Source organism: Pongo pygmaeus, chromosome 12 (assembly GCF_028885625.2).
Source record: "Pongo pygmaeus isolate AG05252 chromosome 12, NHGRI_mPonPyg2-v2.0_pri, whole genome shotgun sequence".
NCBI classification, from domain to species: domain Eukaryota; kingdom Metazoa; phylum Chordata; class Mammalia; order Primates; family Hominidae; genus Pongo; species Pongo pygmaeus.
The window spans coordinates 45,612,843-45,632,188 of NC_072385.2; the positions used below are offsets into that span (position 1 = coordinate 45,612,843).

Sequence of the window (19,346 nt, forward strand, 5' to 3'; positions counted from 1 at the left end):
ATCTATAAAATGGGAAAATTATGATATCCTATCTTCAAGAATACTGGAGATGAAACAGTTTAATACAGGTACAGCACTTAGCACAAAAGCTGGTACATAATAATGGCTCAGAAAATGCCAGGTAGTGTGTGTGATACTGCTCACCCTCACGAACGTCAGTCTCCTCTGGACTGCCCCTGTGTTAGTCTTTACCACAAAACTTAGTTTTAATATTTTCAAATGTCCATGGCTGCCTCAGATGATTCTTCCATATTTCCACTTAGTGGCAAGCTCCATGAGCTGGCTCACTCTTATACCTCTGCACAAAGACCTCAGGAAGCCCTGGATACAGCCCTGGGCTTGCCCACTTCCCTTTAATACATTCACACTGAGCCCTCGGGGTTAAACCACAAGGAATGTGGTGGAAAGGAATCACCTCGGCACTTGTGATCTCAGCCAAAATTAATACTCAAGGTCCCAGGAGAAAACTTGGTACAACTAACTGACATCTTCCCTAGATTTTACAAGATATCTGGAGCCCATGAACAAGTGCAGCCATAAAAAAGCGGAGAGAAATACACAGTGGTCTGCCTCTGAGTGGCAATCTTACCTCTGGGTGTCGATCCAGATCACTGAGGGTCAAGCCATACTGCAGGATGAGCTGGCGGGCCTGCGGAGGACAGGGAAGAGCAACCACGATCATTTACTTCAGTTCATGGCAAGGATTCTCAGAATTCTTCTGGATTTAAGTGTCCCAAGTCCTACCCAGGCTCTCTCCCAAAGCCCAGCATGGCCCACCATGAGGTAGGACATCTAGCCCCATGAATGGCAAAACTAACTACTGATTCAACCTGGGAGCTAGGAAAAGGCAAACAGCACAGCAAAGACCCTGTTCCAATGCAAAGCTAAGAGCTCCTCGTCAGTGACTTGTGATGAAAGAGAATACCATGGCATCCTAAAGCTTCTGGCAAAACAAGTGTGACAAAAAATTCCTAACATAGAACCAAATCCACAACTTATTAGAAAAGCTTTTAAAACAATCCAATGGTATAAAAACAGACTGAGGAAGATCACTATGAATGGACATGGAGTGGTTCCCAGCCCACACTGTTAAGTAAATATGAGGAAAAGAATATATACACTTAAAAATGCCAGAATCCACAAAGACTAAGTGAGGAAGTCAGCAAATTTAGCACACTAGACTGGGAGAGATTTAGGATGTTTGTGAGAAAGTCAGCACCACAGACGTTATAGTCAAGCTTCAGAGCTAACCTTCTTAAAAAGGTGACAAAAGGGGAGAACAGTGGTTACAGCCATCAAATTTTGGCTCTGAGCAGGATTCATAGCTGGAATAAAAGTACCTCAAACCTTCATGTTTGAATGCCCAAGTCCCAGTGATGTGGGTTTATGTTCATGTCATTGCTTATAATGCACAGAAACCAAAGGATGGAAAACTTTTTTGTAAAGACAAGCCTTCACAATGTTTTCTGCTAAAAACAAAAAGCACCTGAGATTAAGAATCAGAAGGTCCAGGTTCCAATCTTAAATGAGCCAGCCCTGTGACCCTTGGCAATTTTTCTCATCTATAAAAAGATAGGGACAGATGAAATGACCAAGGCCAACCTTCTAATCTAAAATCGTAAGACTCTAAGGCTAAAACATAAAGATCTTGAAAATTGTAATGTTGGATCCTGATTCAAACAAACTAAAAAATGTATTTTTAAAGGATAAGACAATAAAACACTTTGAACCCCAGATTTGATGTTATTAAAAATTATTGATTTTATTAGAAATTATTGCTCTTTTTAGTATTGTTGTGATGTTTAAAAGACTCCCCATTTTCCAGAGACACATATGAAATATATACAATGAAATGATATTATGCCTGGAATTTGTTTCTAAATAACAAGAGTCAAGGGGATATTTAGGTATGGATGAAATAGGATTGGCTGTGAACTGATAATTATTGAAACTGGATGCTGAGTACATGGAAGTTCATTTTATTGTTCTCTCTCCTTTCTAAACTTTGAAATTTGCCATAATAAAAAGCTAAAATAAAATGCTGGCTGAATAAGCAAGTTCAAAAAAAACCTTATGATTTTGAACTTATTAAAGAGAAATATATGCTGAAAAGGAAAACAGCAAAAATAGTATTGCTAGATTATTTCTTAATTCTTAGATTTCTCCAAAAGTACTATCAGAACTATGCAGCCATTAAAAACAAAAAGAGAGAGAGATCATGTCCTTTTCAGGAACATGGATGGAGCCAGAGGCCATTATCCTTAGCACACTAGCGCAGGAACAGAAAACCAAATACCGCATGTTCTCACTTGTAAGTGGGAGCTAACAGAGGGCAACAATACACGCTGGGGCTGACTGAAGGATAGAGGGTGGAGGGTGGGAGGAAGGAGAGGATCAGGGAAAATAACTAATGGGTACTAGGCTTAACACCTGGGTGACAAAAAAATCTGTACAGCAAACCCCCATGACATGAGTTTACCTACATAACAAACCTGCACATGTACCCCTGAACTTTAAAGTTTAAAAAAGTGAAAGTAGTATTAGAGAAACCATCCTAACTTCAGATCTGAGATTATAAAAACACTGGAAAGTGGCCTCAAAGAGGGCCCCAATAATCCTCATCTCCTGACATTCATCCCTTTGGATCATCCCTTCCCATTGTCCCAGAGTTAGTCTGTGTGAGTGACCAATGGCACAAAGCGGAGGTGATGATATGACACTTCTGAGATTAGTTTATAAAGAACGCTGCAGACGGAGGGCAGGGGTAAGGCTGCACACTGGCATGCTCCTCTCTCTCTCTCTCTCTCTCTCTCTCACATGCGCACACATGCACGCACACACACACACACACACACGCACACAAGGGGTATTAAACCAATCATTAACACATTGCTAACAGCCATGCGCGGTGGCTCATGCCCATAATCCCAGCACTTTGGGAGGCCAAGGTGGGTGGATCACTCGAGGCCAGGAGTTCAAGACCAGTCTGACGAACATGGTGAAACCCCATCTCTACTAAAAATACAAAAATTAGCTAGGCATCATGGTACCTGTAACCCTAGCTACTCAGGAGGCTGAGGCAGGAGGATCACCTGAGACCAGGAGGTGGAGGGTGACAGTAAGCCGAGATAGTTAGTGTCACTGCACTCCAGCCTGGGTGAGACAGCAAGACTCTTTCTCAAAAACAAACAAAAAAAAACACACTGCTAATTGATAAGGACGTTTTAAAAATAGCTGTCATGTCCTGGACAAGGAGTTGGCTCTCCTTCCCCTAAAAGGCACATTATCTCTACTTCTTCTCTACCATATACTTATAAAATATTGCATACATGAACGCAGCATTAATTCTTTGAACATCTGTGGAGTGCCAGGCACCACACCAGACACTGAAGATAGTAACACACACTCTCCATGCACAAGGGCCTCTATATTCTTATATAAATGTACCTTAAATCAGGGGTGCCCAGCCTTTTGGTTTCCCTGGGTCACGCTGGAAGAATTGTCTTGGGCCACACATAAAATACGCTAACACTACCAATAGCTGGTGAGCTTAAAAAAAAAAAAAAAAAAATCACAAAAAAACTCAATGTTTTAAGAAAGTTTATGAATTTGTGTTGGACCACATTCAAAGCCATCTTGGGCCATGAGTTGGACAAGCTTGCCTTAAATGATCACTACAACCAACTGAGCTATGCCTCCTCACCACAACCACCAGCCGCCCACCCCAGTACCTGACCAAAGCCTGGCATATGAGAAGGGCCTGGTCGGTGAGCACTGTCTGTTTCTGCAGCTGGGAGGCCCACTGTGATTCCACTGCATACCCCCATACTCCACCCTCAACTTCTGCAAGCCCTGAGACTCTCCCATCTTCCCCAACAGACAATAAGCAACAACACAAGGGGAGCATCTGTACTCCCTTAAAACAGTTCTGTGCCCCACTTCACAACACGAAGCTCAGGAATTCTGCCGGTTTGTTAAAATAGTCAACTGAAGTCTGGGCCCCTGTACAATGACTTCAGGATCCCACTAGGAGAGAACACTTTAAGCCTGTTCCCATCAGCAAGTTCTCCAATTCTCCCTTCTCCCCACCTATGACTTGCCTCCCCACAGGAGTGGTCCAGCAGCACAGCACTACAGAGAAGTCCTGATTACAAATGGTGTGAGCCTCATCCTTCCTGAATGTTAGGTTGAATTGTGTTCCCCCCAAAAAAGATCTATTGGAGTTCTAAGCCTCAGTACTTCAGAATGTGATGTTTTATGGAGACAGTGTCTTTAGAGAGGTAATCAAATTCAAATGAGGCCATTAGAGTAAGGTCTAAATCAGTATGACTGATGTCCCTATTAAAAGCGGAAATTTTGACACAGAAACAAATAGGCCCACAGGAAGAACAACATGTGAACATGCAGGCAGAGATCAGGGGGATGGGCCTACAAGCCAAGGAACACCAAAGGATATTAGCAACCCACCGAGAGAGGTAAGAGGAAGGCACAGGACAGATTCTCCTTCACAGTCTCAGAGAACCAATTCTGCTAACACCTTCATCTCGGACTTCTAGCCTCCACAACTCTGAGACAATACATTTCTCGTTTTTTTTTTAAGCTATTCAGTCTGTGGAACCTTGTTATGGCAGCCTTGGCAAACTGATACATGGAGTTCAACAAACAGCATAAGGGTTTTGACCCACTACTGGCTCAGTGAGCACATGCAGCCTCTGGTGCTCCACTGAGATCTGCATCTGCTAGACACCAGAAGCTTCTAACAGGGAAGCATAAGGGTCTCCGGAGCATGTAGAGTAAACACCCCTGCCTGCCTCTTCTGGCCAGAGCTCTGGAAAGTGCAAGGAGCAGGAAAGCTAATGATTAGCTTGTGATTCTGAAGAAAGGCAAGAAGCAAACCCCACAGCTGGTACCTCTAAACGTCTCGTGATTAGGGATAGTGGCACTTGGCACGCAACTGGCACTTCTGTTTTCCCTTAATTTTATAATAAAACCTGAAAATGTAGTTTTATTATTTCAAAAAATGTGGTTTTCAGGTTTTATGGTGCTTACACAGTAGAAGCGTAAACATTTTCCCTTCTACTACCTAATCAAGGTAGAACCGAAGGCAGAGTGAGCAATAAATGCTGTTTTTGGTTTAAACCAGTTCTGGCTTTCAAGTACTTTACCTTCTTCTTTACCTTCTACCTTTAAAGTTAAAGGCCTTTAATTTTAAAGAGCAAATCCACCAAAATCATTTAAATCCCTACAGGTTTACTTGTTTAAAAAGTAGGGCATGAAACTGTTAGGGCTCAGGATACCCCAAAATAAAAGCCTCAGAAACATCCTCAGGAGCTACCAGGCACAGTGGTTCACTCCTGTAATCCCAGCACTTTGGAAAGCTGAGGTGGGCGGATCACCTGAGGTCGGGAGTTCGAGACCAGCCTTGCCAACATGGTGAAACCCCATCTCCAGTAAAAATACAAAAAAATTAGCCAGGTGTGGTGCCATATGCTTGTAATCCCATCTACTAGGGAGGCTGACGCATTAGAATCACTTGAACCTGGGAGGCGGAGGTTGAAGTGAGCCGAGATCACACCACTGCACTCCAGCCTGGGTGACAGAGTGAGACTCTGTCTCAAAAAAACAAAACAAAGAAAAAAGAAAGAAACATATTCAGAAGCAAAAGTGTCTTTCAATTATTCTGCCCTCCTGACTCTGGCCCCTCATGCTCCTGAGGACAGCCATAGAAACTAGAATCCCTCCTTCCCAAAGCAGGTCACAGAAACAACAACCACTTTCCTTTTCCCTTTTCCCCAAAGCCAGACATAAAACTGTGAAAGGAAAATAAAACCTGAGGCCCCAAAATCACTCAAGGTGAGAACTGCTTAGGGCAAACCTGTCTCCCATTCTATTCAAAGTCACCTCTCTGCTCACTGTGATAAATGCATATCTGATTGCCTCCTTTGGAAAGGCTAATCAGACACTCAAAAGAATGCAACCATTTGTCTCTTATATACTTATGACCTGGAAGCTCCCTTCCAGCTTCAAGTCTTCCCGCCTTTGCTTGAGTTGTCCCACCTTTCCAGACCAAACCAATGTTCATCTTACATATATTGATTAACACCTCATGTCTCCCTAAAAGGTACAAAACCAAACTGTGCTCTGACCACCTTGGGCACATGTCGTCAGGACCTCCTGAGGTGTGTCACAGGCACGCGTCCTCAACTTTGGCAAAATAAACTTTCTAAATTACCTGAAACCTGTCTCAGATTTTCAGGGTTGACATTTTGGTAACCACAGAGGGATTCTGAGTAGAGGTACCCCTGACCTTTGACAAATCTATCAGTGCTTGGTACCAGCATGAGCTAATTTTATGGCTCAAACCAACAGGACAATTTGCTGAGGTCTGGGAGTACACCCTCCAGAGAATCCCTGATCTCCCCAAATATGGTCAAAATCTAAAGTTTATTTTGCTGTACAACTCCCCCCACCTTTTGTTTTGTTTTGTTTTTGGAGTTTTACTTGCTTCCAACAAGGAATGCAAGATTTCCTGTTTCCATGACGATGGAAGGCAGGTAACTCCTTTATGGAGTTTGAGCTCACTCCCAGCAGGGAATATGAGTTCAATTTCTTTTGTTTTTTTTTTCTCCTGCTTCTAGAGTGGTAGAAAGCAGTCTTTAGCCTGAGACCCATCCCTAGGTAAGTAGTTGAATTGGGGTTTTCTCTTGTCTAAAGTTTAACAACTAGTTGGTCTTAATCTCTCCCTACCATTAGAGCACTCGGTGATCATATTGTTAGGGTTTTTATTGTTGTTGTTTTTTGCAGTTTTTCTCCAACAGATTTGACCAACTCTACCTGACTTGATCAAATCCAAGTAAGAATTCCAAATTATGGGTAACAAACCCTTTCTAATTTGGCTAAAATTCCTCACAGCTGCAAAAGAGGGAAAAATAAACGACAACAAAAAAAAACACTATGCACTTGGTTTCTGTTTGCTTCCTGTCTTAAAAAAACAAACAAATGTTCTTTCATTTACTTCTCTTCTACCCTATACCTCCTCCTTCCCCCTTTGCCATCTGCAGTACCAAAAAAATTCTAGAGGTTTATAATGATTTGAACCCCTTTAAAGAATTCAGAACAAAGGTGCCACTCACCGCAGTTAGGGTGTTCTGTTTTCTTTGTGGAGTTTCAAGAGTCATGGGCAGATTCTTCTTAGGTCTAAAGCTCTGTTTTCCTGTATTGCGTGACCTGACCTCTTTGGCTGTGGGGGTACCAGAGATCACCTTGTACTGTGAGAGGATCTGACCATGGCATGTATAATGGCAAATGAGACAAAGGACTGTTACGTCTTTGTTTCAAAGCTAAATTACAAACTAAGTTCCTCCCAAAGACCAGGAATGAACAAGGACAACGTAAAGGTTAGAAGCAAGACGGAGTCTGTTAGGTCCTATCTTCTTCACTGTCTCAGAATTTTGCAATGGAAAGTTTCATAACTTTAATGACTATCAAACTTTTCATAAATAATCTAGATAAACAATTAAAATAAGTAAATGTAATGGGATAAATACTTGTAGACAAACTTGTCATAATTTAGAATCTAAAGTTAAATTATAGATATTTCATTATTTGGGTATTTTCCAATAAAAATATATTGTAGGAAAATATTCTTTCAAAAACAAGTGTCCTTAAAAAGGTAAACAATTTTTGTTTGGTTCAAAGCTATTTTATAGGTTATGTATAAAACAAGGTAAAAGGAACCACAAAATAAGAGAGATGTAAAGAAAGCTATAAAAATAAAGGGTTTTTTTGGTGAAAAAGCTTAAAGAAAAATAATTTTGTATGAGAAAAAATCTTGTATGGTTAATTTGGACCTAGAATAAAATGACTGGTTGTTTAAGAAAGAGGTATGTTCAGGACAAACCAGAAAGTCCAAGCATGTCATAAAGAGTCTAAGGCACAATAAAAGGATTAAAAAAAAAAACTTTTATAGATCAAGCTGTCTATAATTAAACGGAAATTATAATGGTCTCTCTGGAGACTGGGTTTGATATTTAAAAAAACCATTTATATACTAAAGAATTTATTAGAACAGTAAGGGATTGATTTCTTAAGGGATCTACTCAATAAATTATTAGAGATTTTAATTATGTTTTTAAATAAATATATGTATTTAAAGATATATTTGTTATTAATATATAATATGTTTCAATACATAATTATAATTATATAATATATATGAACTCATCCTTTTTTATGGCTGCATTCCATGGTGTATATGCACCACATTTTCTTTATCCAGTCTATCATTGATGGGCATTTGGGCTGGTTCCAAGTCTTTGCTATTGTGAATAGTGCTGCAATAAACGTGTGCATGTGGGTGGGTGTGTGTGTGTGTGTGTGTGTATATATATATTATATATATCTAAAATATATCTATTATGTTTTATATTAACATATATTAATTATAATAATAAAACATACTAATATGTTGTATTTTATATTAATTATACTAATTATATTAATAAAATATGATATTAGTAATATAATTAATATATTTATAAGTATTAAAGTATAATTATTAAATTTATTTTTTTAAATTATGTTTTAAGTTCTGGAATATATGTGCAGAACGTGAAGGTTTGTTACATAGGTATATACATGCCACGGTGGTTTGCTGTACCCAGCCACCCATCATCTACATTAGGTATTTCTCCTGATGCTATTCCTCCCCTAGCCCCTCACCCCCTGACAGGCCCCAGTGTGTGATGTTTCCCTCCCTGTGTCCATGTGTTCTCACTGTTCAACTCCCACTTATAAGTGAGAACATGCAGTGTTTGGTTTTCTGTTCTTTGTGTTAGTTTGCTAAGAATGATGGTTTCCAGCTTCAGCCATGTCCCTTCAAAGGACATGAACTAATCCTTTTTTATGGCTGCATAGTATTCCATGGTGCATATGTGCCACATTTTCTTTATCCAGTCTATTATTGATGGGCATTTGGATTGGTTCCAAGTCTTTGCTATTGTGAATAGTGCTGCAATAAACATACGTGTGCATGTGTCTTTATAGTACAATTATTTATAATCCTTTGGGTATAATACCCAGTAATGGGATTGCTGGGTGAAATGGTATTTCTGGTTCTAGATCCTTGAGGAATTGCCACACTGTCTTCCACAATGGTTGAACTAATTTACACTCTCAACAACAGTGTAAAAGCATTCCTATTTCTCCACATCCTCTCCAGCATCTGTTGTTTCCTGACTTTTTAATGATAGCCATTCTAACCAGTGTGAGATGGTATCTCATAACTATTAAATATATTTCTATATATTTAAATAATATATATTTAAGATATATTTAATAATGTATTTTAAAATAATTTAAATTATTTTTTTAATTTTGTTTTAGAAGTTTGACATTTATTACATCTCACTATGTTCAGTTTTCTCCCCCCTTTTAAAAGAAGCAAAGTAATAATGTTCTCCAACTCATTTTCAGCTCATATAAGTTTTTTTCCCCTCAAGTTCCATTTGTTGTGGCCTGATGCTAACAATAATTTCTTAAAGGTCTAAAGGAAATGTTTTCTTCCAACATAATATTCTGTACACTGCAGACGGTCTTTCCTTTTGCCTTTTGGTAACTGGCCTAACAGATTTTACATTTTATGGAAATAATTCCTACAGCATTAAGTTTTGGTTTGCTTAGGAAAAAAAAACTAACACTAAATTTTTTTTTTAATTAAGGTTATTACATCCACATATCTTTTTGTATGTGCTTTTAAAGTTCTTGTAACATTAAGTTACAGGGCTTTGACTCTTGGGTCTGAAAAGGATACCAAGTCCTGTGAAATCTTAAATACTGACAGCAATTAAAGCCTCATCATCAGGCCCCATAGAAGATGCCAATCAAAATAAACTGCATTCCTGAGACACAGGCCAGAAATTAAAGCTATTCAACTCCTCAAGGCCAAGGGACTATTGTGGAACAGGTGGCTGTGTGAGATTGTAAGGGCCAATTTTGAGAGATAAAATAAGTTCAGTTTCACTATAAATCAAACATTAATGTCAAAAGCACACTGATGCAAGACCTGGGCACCTGGGTAAGATTAACAAGGTTATCTTGAGGCATTAACCGACTCCTTAATAAAGGTTATAAAGTCTATAAAAGGCTTATGGAAGTTATATCCTATGTTCAAGATTAAAATTTTATAAATTGTTTATAAATTTTGGAAAACAAATTTAATTAGCTTCATGTTTTTATTAGGGCTTATTGTTTGAAAAATTACGTCTCCTCTCTCAAAAAATAAAGGTTTTTGACTTTTTTTTTTTTTTTAAATCCTTAGGTTATCACTTTGGTTAAATGAATGACTTATTTTACAATGACCTGTGATCCTCTTTTGTGATATCAAGTGTTTTAAACCTTTGATATTTGACAGTATTTCCAAAATCAAATTATAAATTATGTCTTTTTCTGACCTAATTAATCCTTTAAGATACCAGGTTCCCTAAAATCTAAAACAATGACATAATTTTGCTTATTTGGTATAAAAATTATACAGGAAGCATTGTCAAATATGAAATGGTGTTTGCTTTTCTCTGGGCTGTATTTGTATAAATGTTATTGGTATGTGTTCCAAAATTATGGGAAACTCCTATAATTCTGATATGACTTAATATATGTTATTGGTAATAATTATAATTGTTATGTTAAATTACTATGTGCCACAGAGGTAACAAATTTCCTTGTCAACTGTGTCTTGACTATGGCTGCCCTAAAACTTTTTGTTTTGTTTAGGTTTGCCCTAAAACAAGACCATGACAATTGTTGTCTTGTTTGGTCCTCTTTAGAAGGTGGCTTTATAATCAGCTATAAAACGCTTAACAGGTGCTCTTGAATACAAGTTTCTCACAACTTTAGAGATTGTAACATCAGAATAAAGGAAAAACTTTCAGGACTCAGAGAGCTGAAATATTCATGAATATCAAGCAGAACAGGAATTAACTGCAGGGACTAAACTAATAGAAGTCTGAAGTAATCTTTTTAACGTTTTGCTTAAGACGTTGCTGATCCTTTCTTTTATTTTTCAGAGTCAAAAAAACTTCTTTTAAGCTATTTATAGCTTTTAACAATTTAGTAAAGTATACTCTTATGATCCAAATTTGGGGCATATTTGTTTTTCTCTACCTGATTTCTATAAAATCTGAGGAGTATTTGTGACTATTCTTACCTTATGACAATACAGTTATTTGCATAAGTGCAATAAGAATCTGTTTTCATTTGTAATGGGGCACAATTAAAGAAACTGGTTATTTTACCAAGGCTTTAACTTGAATGGTGTGTCTTCCATAAAGAAATCAAACTGACTTATGGAGCCAATAAAAGCCCCTTGGAAAAACTGACCTTACACCTTTGTCTATGCAGTCCCTGTACAGGGTTCCTGAGCTGTGGTAAGTAAAGAATGTCACTTTCTGACAGGCCTAGGAGGCCCAAGTTTATCTTAGAACCTCAAGAGGAAAGGAATTCACCCAACTCATAGTATTTGAAGGTACAAATCCATAATGGCTGGGCTGGGCTTTAAAAAAGGAGTCTTATCTGAGATTCCTTCTATGGAACAAAGTTCCATCAAAGCCAATTTAAAAGCCTATGTAAAAAAAAGTATAATTCTTATTCTTGCTGCACTGTATACAAATAATAAGCCCAAGTATAATAAAGCAAATCAGTCCTACCATGATTTGTCTTTAGTAAAAATGGGAAACTAGAGAAAAATTGTTTCAAAAACTATAGCACACTTGTTGTTAGATTCTAGTCTTGCCTATGTTTTTCAATTTTATTATTTTCTAAAATTTGAACCAAATTCTAATTCTAATTCTAATTTTTCTTGGCTACAACCCTGCAAAATAATGTTTTCAGGGGTTTTTTTCTTTCTTTTTTCCCCACTGTTCTGAATTTGGAGTCACCAAAAACTAAGCTGTGCTTTCATAAAGCCCTGCAAACTGAAGCTAGACAACTTAAACTTCAGAAGAAAACAAGAGCAACCTATTTACATACATAAGCCACTTTCATATCTGTCTACTAATGTATGGACTTTAGAGTAATGTGGCCTATATCAATTTTCCAGGATTGTTCTTTTGTTTGTTGTTGCTTTTCTCCCTTCCTCCCCCTATTTTCTCTTCATAGGACATGAGACTTTTAAAATGAACTTTCCTAATAACTCAGGACCTACCTTTCTAGGAATAAACAATCCTAGCCATAAGAGATCAGAAGAAACCTGAAGCCAGAGACTCATTTTCTTCTAAAATGCTTTCTCCAAAAGATTTTTTAAAAGAAAGGGGGGAAATGTAAAAGGAAAATAAATCTTGGGGCCCCAAAATCACTCAAGCTGGGAACTGCTTAGGGCAAACCTGCCTCTCATTCTATTCAAAGTCACCCCTCTGCTCACTGAGATAAATGCATATCTGATTGCCTCTTTTGGAGAGGCTAATCAGAAACTCAAAAGAATGCAACCATTTGTCTCTTATTTACCTATGACCTGGAAGCTCCCTCCCTGCTTCAAGTCTTCCCGCCTTTGCTTCAAGTTGTCCCGCCTTTCCAGACCAAACCAATGTTCATCTTGCATATGTTGACTGATGTCTCATGCCTCCCTAAAAGGTATAAAACCAAACTGTGCTCTGACCACCTTGGGCACATGTCGTCAGGACCTCCTGAGGTGTGTCACAGGCACATGTCCTCAACTTTGGCAATATAAACTTTCTAAATTACCTGGGACCTATCTCACATTTTGGGGGTTCACAAAATTTAACAATATTACTCTAACCTCCTCCCTCCCTAATCTTTCTATGCCAAAACTGGACATAAAGAAATTATCTCACCTATTTTGTCTGACTGTAGGTCATAAGACCCCCATTCCAAAGACGGTTCTGCCCCATACCAAGGAGGGAGTGCTGCAGAGAGACCAGGAAGGATCTAAATCAAGGGTCTTGCTGGGTTTCTCAACTCAGTCTGTATCTACTAGCATTAAATAATATCCTTTTTGTCCAATCGTATCTCTACATGGCTGTCCATACTTTGCTGAACCTAAGCATAAAAATGGAGAGTTTCCTCTGATCTTTGGATCTTCATTCTGAAGGCACTTGTGCCACATAAAACAATGATCAAACACATTTGTATGCCTTTTGTCAGTAATTTTCAGTGAATCTTCAGAGGGCAAAGGGGAAGTTTTCTCTTGGCCCCCACAAAATATTTTGACTTCCTTTCAACCATTTCCAGAGACTGTATCTGGCTAAACTTAACACAAAAATAAGTTTACGTTTGAGTGGGAAAAAAAGTAACCTGAACAAGTGAATTTTAAAAGGCCCTGTGAACTCTCAATGACTCCTCCACACAGTTAACTGGAATGGGCCAGCATTTTCCAGTCTGGATACACTGTTATCAATTATCACCATAAAACTCAGTTGGGTGAGGAGTGCTATCTTAAAAACACAGGATCAAACTTCCAGGTAAAGATGGCAGTTTGAACACCTGCATTTAGCTCAGCTCTGTAAACCTGTATCTGAGACAGGTCACAATCAATTTAGAAAGTTTATTTTGCCAAGGTTAAGGATGTGCCTGTGACAGAGACTCAGGAGGTCCTGACATGTGCCCCAAGGTGGTTGGGGTACAGCTTGCTTTTATACATTTTAGGGAGACATGAGACATCAATCAATATGTATCAGATGTACCTAGGTTCAGTCTGATAAGGCAGGACAACTTGAGGCGGGGAAGGGGTCTTCCGTGTCATAAGTAGATAATAGACAAAAGACTGCATTCTTTTGAGTCCTCAAGCGGCTATCCACTGAATACACAATTTAGTCTAGCTCAATATCTGCATTTTTACATAAACAATGGGGTAGAGGAAGCAATCAGATATGGATTTGTCTCAGGTGAGCCTCAGAGGGATGACTTTGAGTTCTGTCTTTTGTCCACAAGGAATTTCCTTGTGGGCAAATTTTGAGGGAGGTATGTAGCTTTTTAATTTTGTAGCTATCTTATTTAGAAAGAAAATGGGAGGCAGATTTGCCTGACATAGTTCCCAGCTTGACTTTTCCCTTGGCATAGTGATTTGGGGGCCCAAGATTTATTTTCCTTTCACAGCTCCTTCTCAAAACCTCTCTGAAACTACAATAAAGGATTTTTTCTTAAAGGCATAAACCTCATGAAAGAGGAGAAAATAGCAACGAATTTTAAAAGTTGGAACACTGATGGACAACGGTAAATGCAGGAATAAGAAACAAAAAACCTAGGCCAGTACTAAAGAAAGCTAAAGAAGTAACTAAAATACCACAGAACCTCCCAAAAGTTTCAGGAAGCAGTGATATTTTCAACTGCAGGATGTGAAGCCAACCTCACAGGGTTAACAAGAATTCCGACAAAAATATAGTTATAATTAAGCATTAATCAGGCTGCACTTTGGCCCACTTCCTTGTAACCAAAAGTCATGTAGCTCTGGATACTAATCACTTGTATCCTCACTGTTCCTATAGATAGAATTTCTGACATTAGAGTCATGGGCTTTTAAGAATTAATTGCATCCCCCATTGTTCTTATAGACGGGATCTCTGACATTAATTAGAATCATAAGGCTTTTAAGAATTGCTTATGATTTTTTCAGATCCTGAATTCCAGTTGACATCAACCAGTTTGAAGCCTCCCTTCCCCCCGAAGAGGAACAAAATCAGCATGAGAATACTGTTTCTTCCTCTCCTGTCCCTTGACTTCACCTTGCACTCTTTCCAATCATCTCCACACTTCAACCCATTCCAAAACCCTTAAAATCCCCAGCCCCCAACTACTCAGGGAGATGGATTTGAGGATTCTTCTTGTCTCCTTGATTGGTGGCCCTATGGTTAAACCTTTCTCTGCTACAACCCAGTGTCTCTGCGTATTGACTTGCTGTGTGCATTAAGTGACGAACCTATTGTGTGGTTACAGTAGGAGTAAAAAAAAGAGAAGATTGGTTGAAAGGCTAATTTAAAACTTGTTATACCTCTAATCCTCCCTCTGTACTTCCAAAACAGCATGCTGATTCTCTAGAGGTCAAACACTGGTCTTAGGACTGAGTGGCCAAGCACTTTCGAGGACAAGGGTACCCTATCAGTGAGCTACTGCTGAACAGCAGCTATCCCAGAACTCGGTGGCTGACAAACAAGTCACATGTTCATGCCCAGGTTCAGGAGATGCTGCAAAATGTTGTAGGCACTTTCTCTCATCCACCACAGGTATTGTATTGAAAACAAGAGAATTAAAAGCAAGTTTACATCCAGAATACTGACAGACATCTTCTAGTCCTCTTTACCTACTTGACTCCCAGGCCATGGGTAGCCATGCATACCCATCCCAAAAAGAAATGGGGCGGCCTTCTCTAGGATATCTGACCAGCCAGGGGAAAGACAAATGATCTGACATCAGGAGTTCCCCAAGGTAATGGCCTGACAGACAATCCTCATCTTGAGAGCTGGCTGACAATCAGGTAGCCCAGCACTCTTCAAAGGAGCAGACAGGGGCTAGGCACAGTGGCTCACACCTGTAATCCCAGCACTTTGGGAAGCCAAGGCGGGCAGATCACTTGAGGCCAGGAGTTCAAGACCAGCCTGGCCAACATGGTGAAACCCTGTCTCTACTAAAAATACAAAAAAATTAGCTGCGTGTGGTGGCAGGTGCCTGTAATCCCAGCTACTTGGAGGCTGAGACAAGAGAATCACTAGAACCCAGGAGGCGGAGGTTGCAGTGAGCCCAGATCGCGCCACTGCACTCCATCCTGGGCGACAGAGTGAAACTCCATCTAAAAAACAAACAAACAAAAACAAACAAAAAAAAACAAAACAAAAACAAAAAATGAGCAGATAGAGAACAGACATAATTTAATAGACCAAACAATCCAACAATATTTTCATTGTGTTGGTTATTACATGACTGTGCTTGTCAAAACTAAAAATTATACTTAAAAGGAGTGAATTTTACTGTGAGGTGTACCTCCCATGAACTGGAAAAAACAACTGAGGAAACCTGTACAAGAAGTCCCTTAAACAAAAAATCATTAACGTCCTCAGTGAAGAAATTGAAAAAAAAAAAATTAACCATAAAACAAGAACAAGATCCTACTAAGAAAAATTTTCAGAAAACAAACAAAAAAGAGCTGTTAGAAACCGAACACATGAGAACAAAGAAAGCTCAATAAAAGGGTCAGAAAAAGGCAAAGCTAAAAATGAAGCAAAGGGACAAAATAAGACTGTCCACAAGCACCAAAGTCACAAGAAGGGTCCCAGAAAGATGAACCAGAAAAAAGAGGGAAGAAAAATGAAATAAACAATAGGGAAAATATTCCCAAAATTGCAGAGTGTGAATACGCATGACGAGCTGTCCCAGCAAGTGCCCAGCACACTGGACGAAAATAGATCCACACCAAGAGACACATCATGGTGTTTTCAGAATGCTGGAGAAAAACATGGTAATAAAAGGGTACGTGAGTCCTTAGAGAATTAAAAATAGATTTCATACAAAGGATCACAAATCAGAAGGGTATCTACCTCCTTAACAGCAAATTAAAAACCAGAAGACAACAGAGAAATGCCTACAAAATTCCTGAGAAAGTATTTAACATAGTGCTCTGTAGAGTCAAATGATGACTGAGGAAAAGTCACATAAAGATATTTTCTTAGCCAGGTGTGGAGGCACACATTTGTATTCTAGCTATTCAGGAGGCTGAGGTGGGAGGATGGCTAGAGGCCAAGGGGTCAAGGCTGCAGTGAACTGAGATTGCACCACTGCACTCCAGCATGGGTGACAGTGAGAAGACACTGTCTCAAAAAAAAAAAAAAAAAAAAAAAGGCCTACTCATAGCTTGAAAAAAAAAAATATAGATATATATATATATATATATATATTCAGACATCCAAAAAGTCATGGTCAACATAGTGAAACCTCGTCTCTACTAAAAATACAAAAAAATCAGCTGGGTGTGGTGGCGGGCACCTGTACTCCCAGCTACTTGGGAGGCTGAGGCAGGAGAATCGCTTGAACCCAGGAGGCGGAGGTTGCAGTGAGCTGAGATCACGCCATTGCACTCCAGCCTGGGTGACAACAGCAAGACACCATCTTAAAAAAAAAAGAAGAAGAAGAAGAAGCAAGGGCAACCCAAAACAAGAGAAAAGAGAAGGAAATTTCCTGACTGTGAAGGGAGACCCCAAGAATGCAGCCAAGTATAGCGGCTTACAGTTGACCATCCCAGATGACCCAAACAGCCTTCACAAAGCAGATGAAATTGATGAAGTGGGATACCCACTGTGCTGGAAAAAACAGATTTCACCACTTTGGGGAAAACAAAATATTGGGCAGGCAAGGAAAAGTAATCATACATAACACACCGTGTGGTTCTTGCACAGTTACAATTCTGTAAAAACCAAGTAAAACCTAACTAAAATGTAACTGTACTGGGACAATTAGGAGAGGGAGGGTGAACTGTGAGAGCAAGGTAAAGAATAAGCAAATGTTCATCTTCCATTTATCCATTCAGAATTACAATTACCTAAAGTTGTCAGAAAAAGAAAATCTGAAAGAATTTTAAAAGCAGCTCAAGATGGCTGCAGGTTGAACACAGGTAAAAGAAACTAGGCCTATGAATTCAAGATGAACTCTCACTTGCAAGGCTGGAATTTGCCAAACATTTCACTAACATGTGCTGACTGTAACCTTCTTGCCTATCAGATGAAACACAAATGCAGGAGAAAATCAATCATTTCTCTCCAGATCCTGAGACACCTGCATACCGGTTAGCTTTTTACCCTATATACATTGTAAACCAAAAACAAAATTCTATGCCTCCCAACTGACTGATGGACCTCTACTCTTAGCCAGGGGCATTTCAAAGAAAACCTGAAAATCAAGTTCAGGTGATGATGGGAAAGGGGAGTCGGATATGCCTCATTATACCATCTTCCCTTTGGAATTCAGGCACAACTGACAAGCATTAACATTAAAACAGATTTTTGTTCTTAATCTCTTTTTAGAAATAGGGTCTCACTATGTTGCTCAGGCTGGTCTCAAACTGAGCTCAAGCAATCCTCACACCTCAGCCTCCCAAAGTGTTAAGATTACTGGCATGAGCCACCACTCCCAGCTAAAACAGATCTTAAGATGAAAAAAACAAACTATTTGTAGCAATAAGACACCAAATTCCAACCTGATCCTAGTATAGAATCACATGACAGCAGGTCCTGAAAGAAACTGTATCTTACCCTAAAATGTATTTCTTTGACCTATTTTGAAATAGCCCAGTAAAGCTGTCTCTTGTAGGGAAAAAAATCTACATTCTGTAAAGAATCCCCTTCCCTTTCCAGGTCTTTTCCTTGACCCAGGGGAGAATTAATTAAGACTCTGGCACTTTTTAAGTCTGATAAGAAACATTTACAATCTATTCTAACATCTGCTACCTAAAAGCTTCATCTGCATAAATAAGAACCTTGGTCTCCATAACCCCTTATCTTCACCCAAACATTCCCTTCTATTGATTCCAGGTCTTTAGATAATAATTATTACAACCAATTGCCAGTCAGAAAATCTTTGAATGCAGCTATGACCTGGAAATCCCAACTCTGCCCTGGAGCTTCAAGTTGTCCCACCTTTCTAGACTGATCCAAAGTACATGTTACATGTACTGACAGATGTCTTATGTTCCCCTAAAACATATAAAACTAAGCTATAGCTTGACCACCTTGCGGTGGTTTCTTTGACTAGCTGAGTGTTTTTCTTTTCAAAAGCTCCTTTGTCTGCACCAATCCTTTACATTCTATATAAGAGCAACAGAGATAAAAATTGCTCCGAATATAAAGGATGCTTGCACCCACCAGCCCGAATCTCAGGTATTTTTAAGTGACAAAGAATCTTGCGGAAGGGTCAGAGGAGATTCCTCATGACATGTAGTGGTTCCAAAGGGCTTCATCATCAACAGGAAAACACTTAAGTTGTAATAGCTCCTCCAGGGAACTCTCATAATAGGCTGGTCGCCTAGCGTTCAGGGCACCTCACTGCTTCAGCAGGTGAGTTTCTCCCGAAACACCTAAGAGAGCAGACCAACTCAGGGGTGAGCAGACCACCTCAGGGGTAAGAGCCCGAGGAGTGAAGCACATAAGCAACACATTTTTGACCCTGAACACATTCTTAATCTGGTGCAGACAAGGGAGAAGGGAGAGACATTTAAAACAAGACATCTGAAGTTGAAGCTACGAAGGAGAGTTACCATCTTCCAAGACACCAGCTAGGCTTGTGACTAAAAATTATAGCACCTCATCTTATAAATTTTTTGACTCATTGAACCAACATCACTAAAAATTAAATTA

The 19,346-nt window shown here is 39.2% G+C and overlaps 1 protein-coding gene across 1 annotated transcript in view; it reads right to left on the reverse strand.

Moving 5' to 3' along the window:
• RPIA (ribose 5-phosphate isomerase A) overlaps positions 1–19,346 on the reverse strand; it is a 58,595-nt gene that overhangs the window by 17,971 nt on the left and 21,278 nt on the right. Inside the window, exon 4 of the mRNA XM_054472479.2 lies at positions 590–649. Within this exon, the coding sequence (XP_054328454.1) occupies positions 590–649 (60 nt within the window). The remainder of the gene's footprint in view (positions 1–589; positions 650–19,346) is intronic.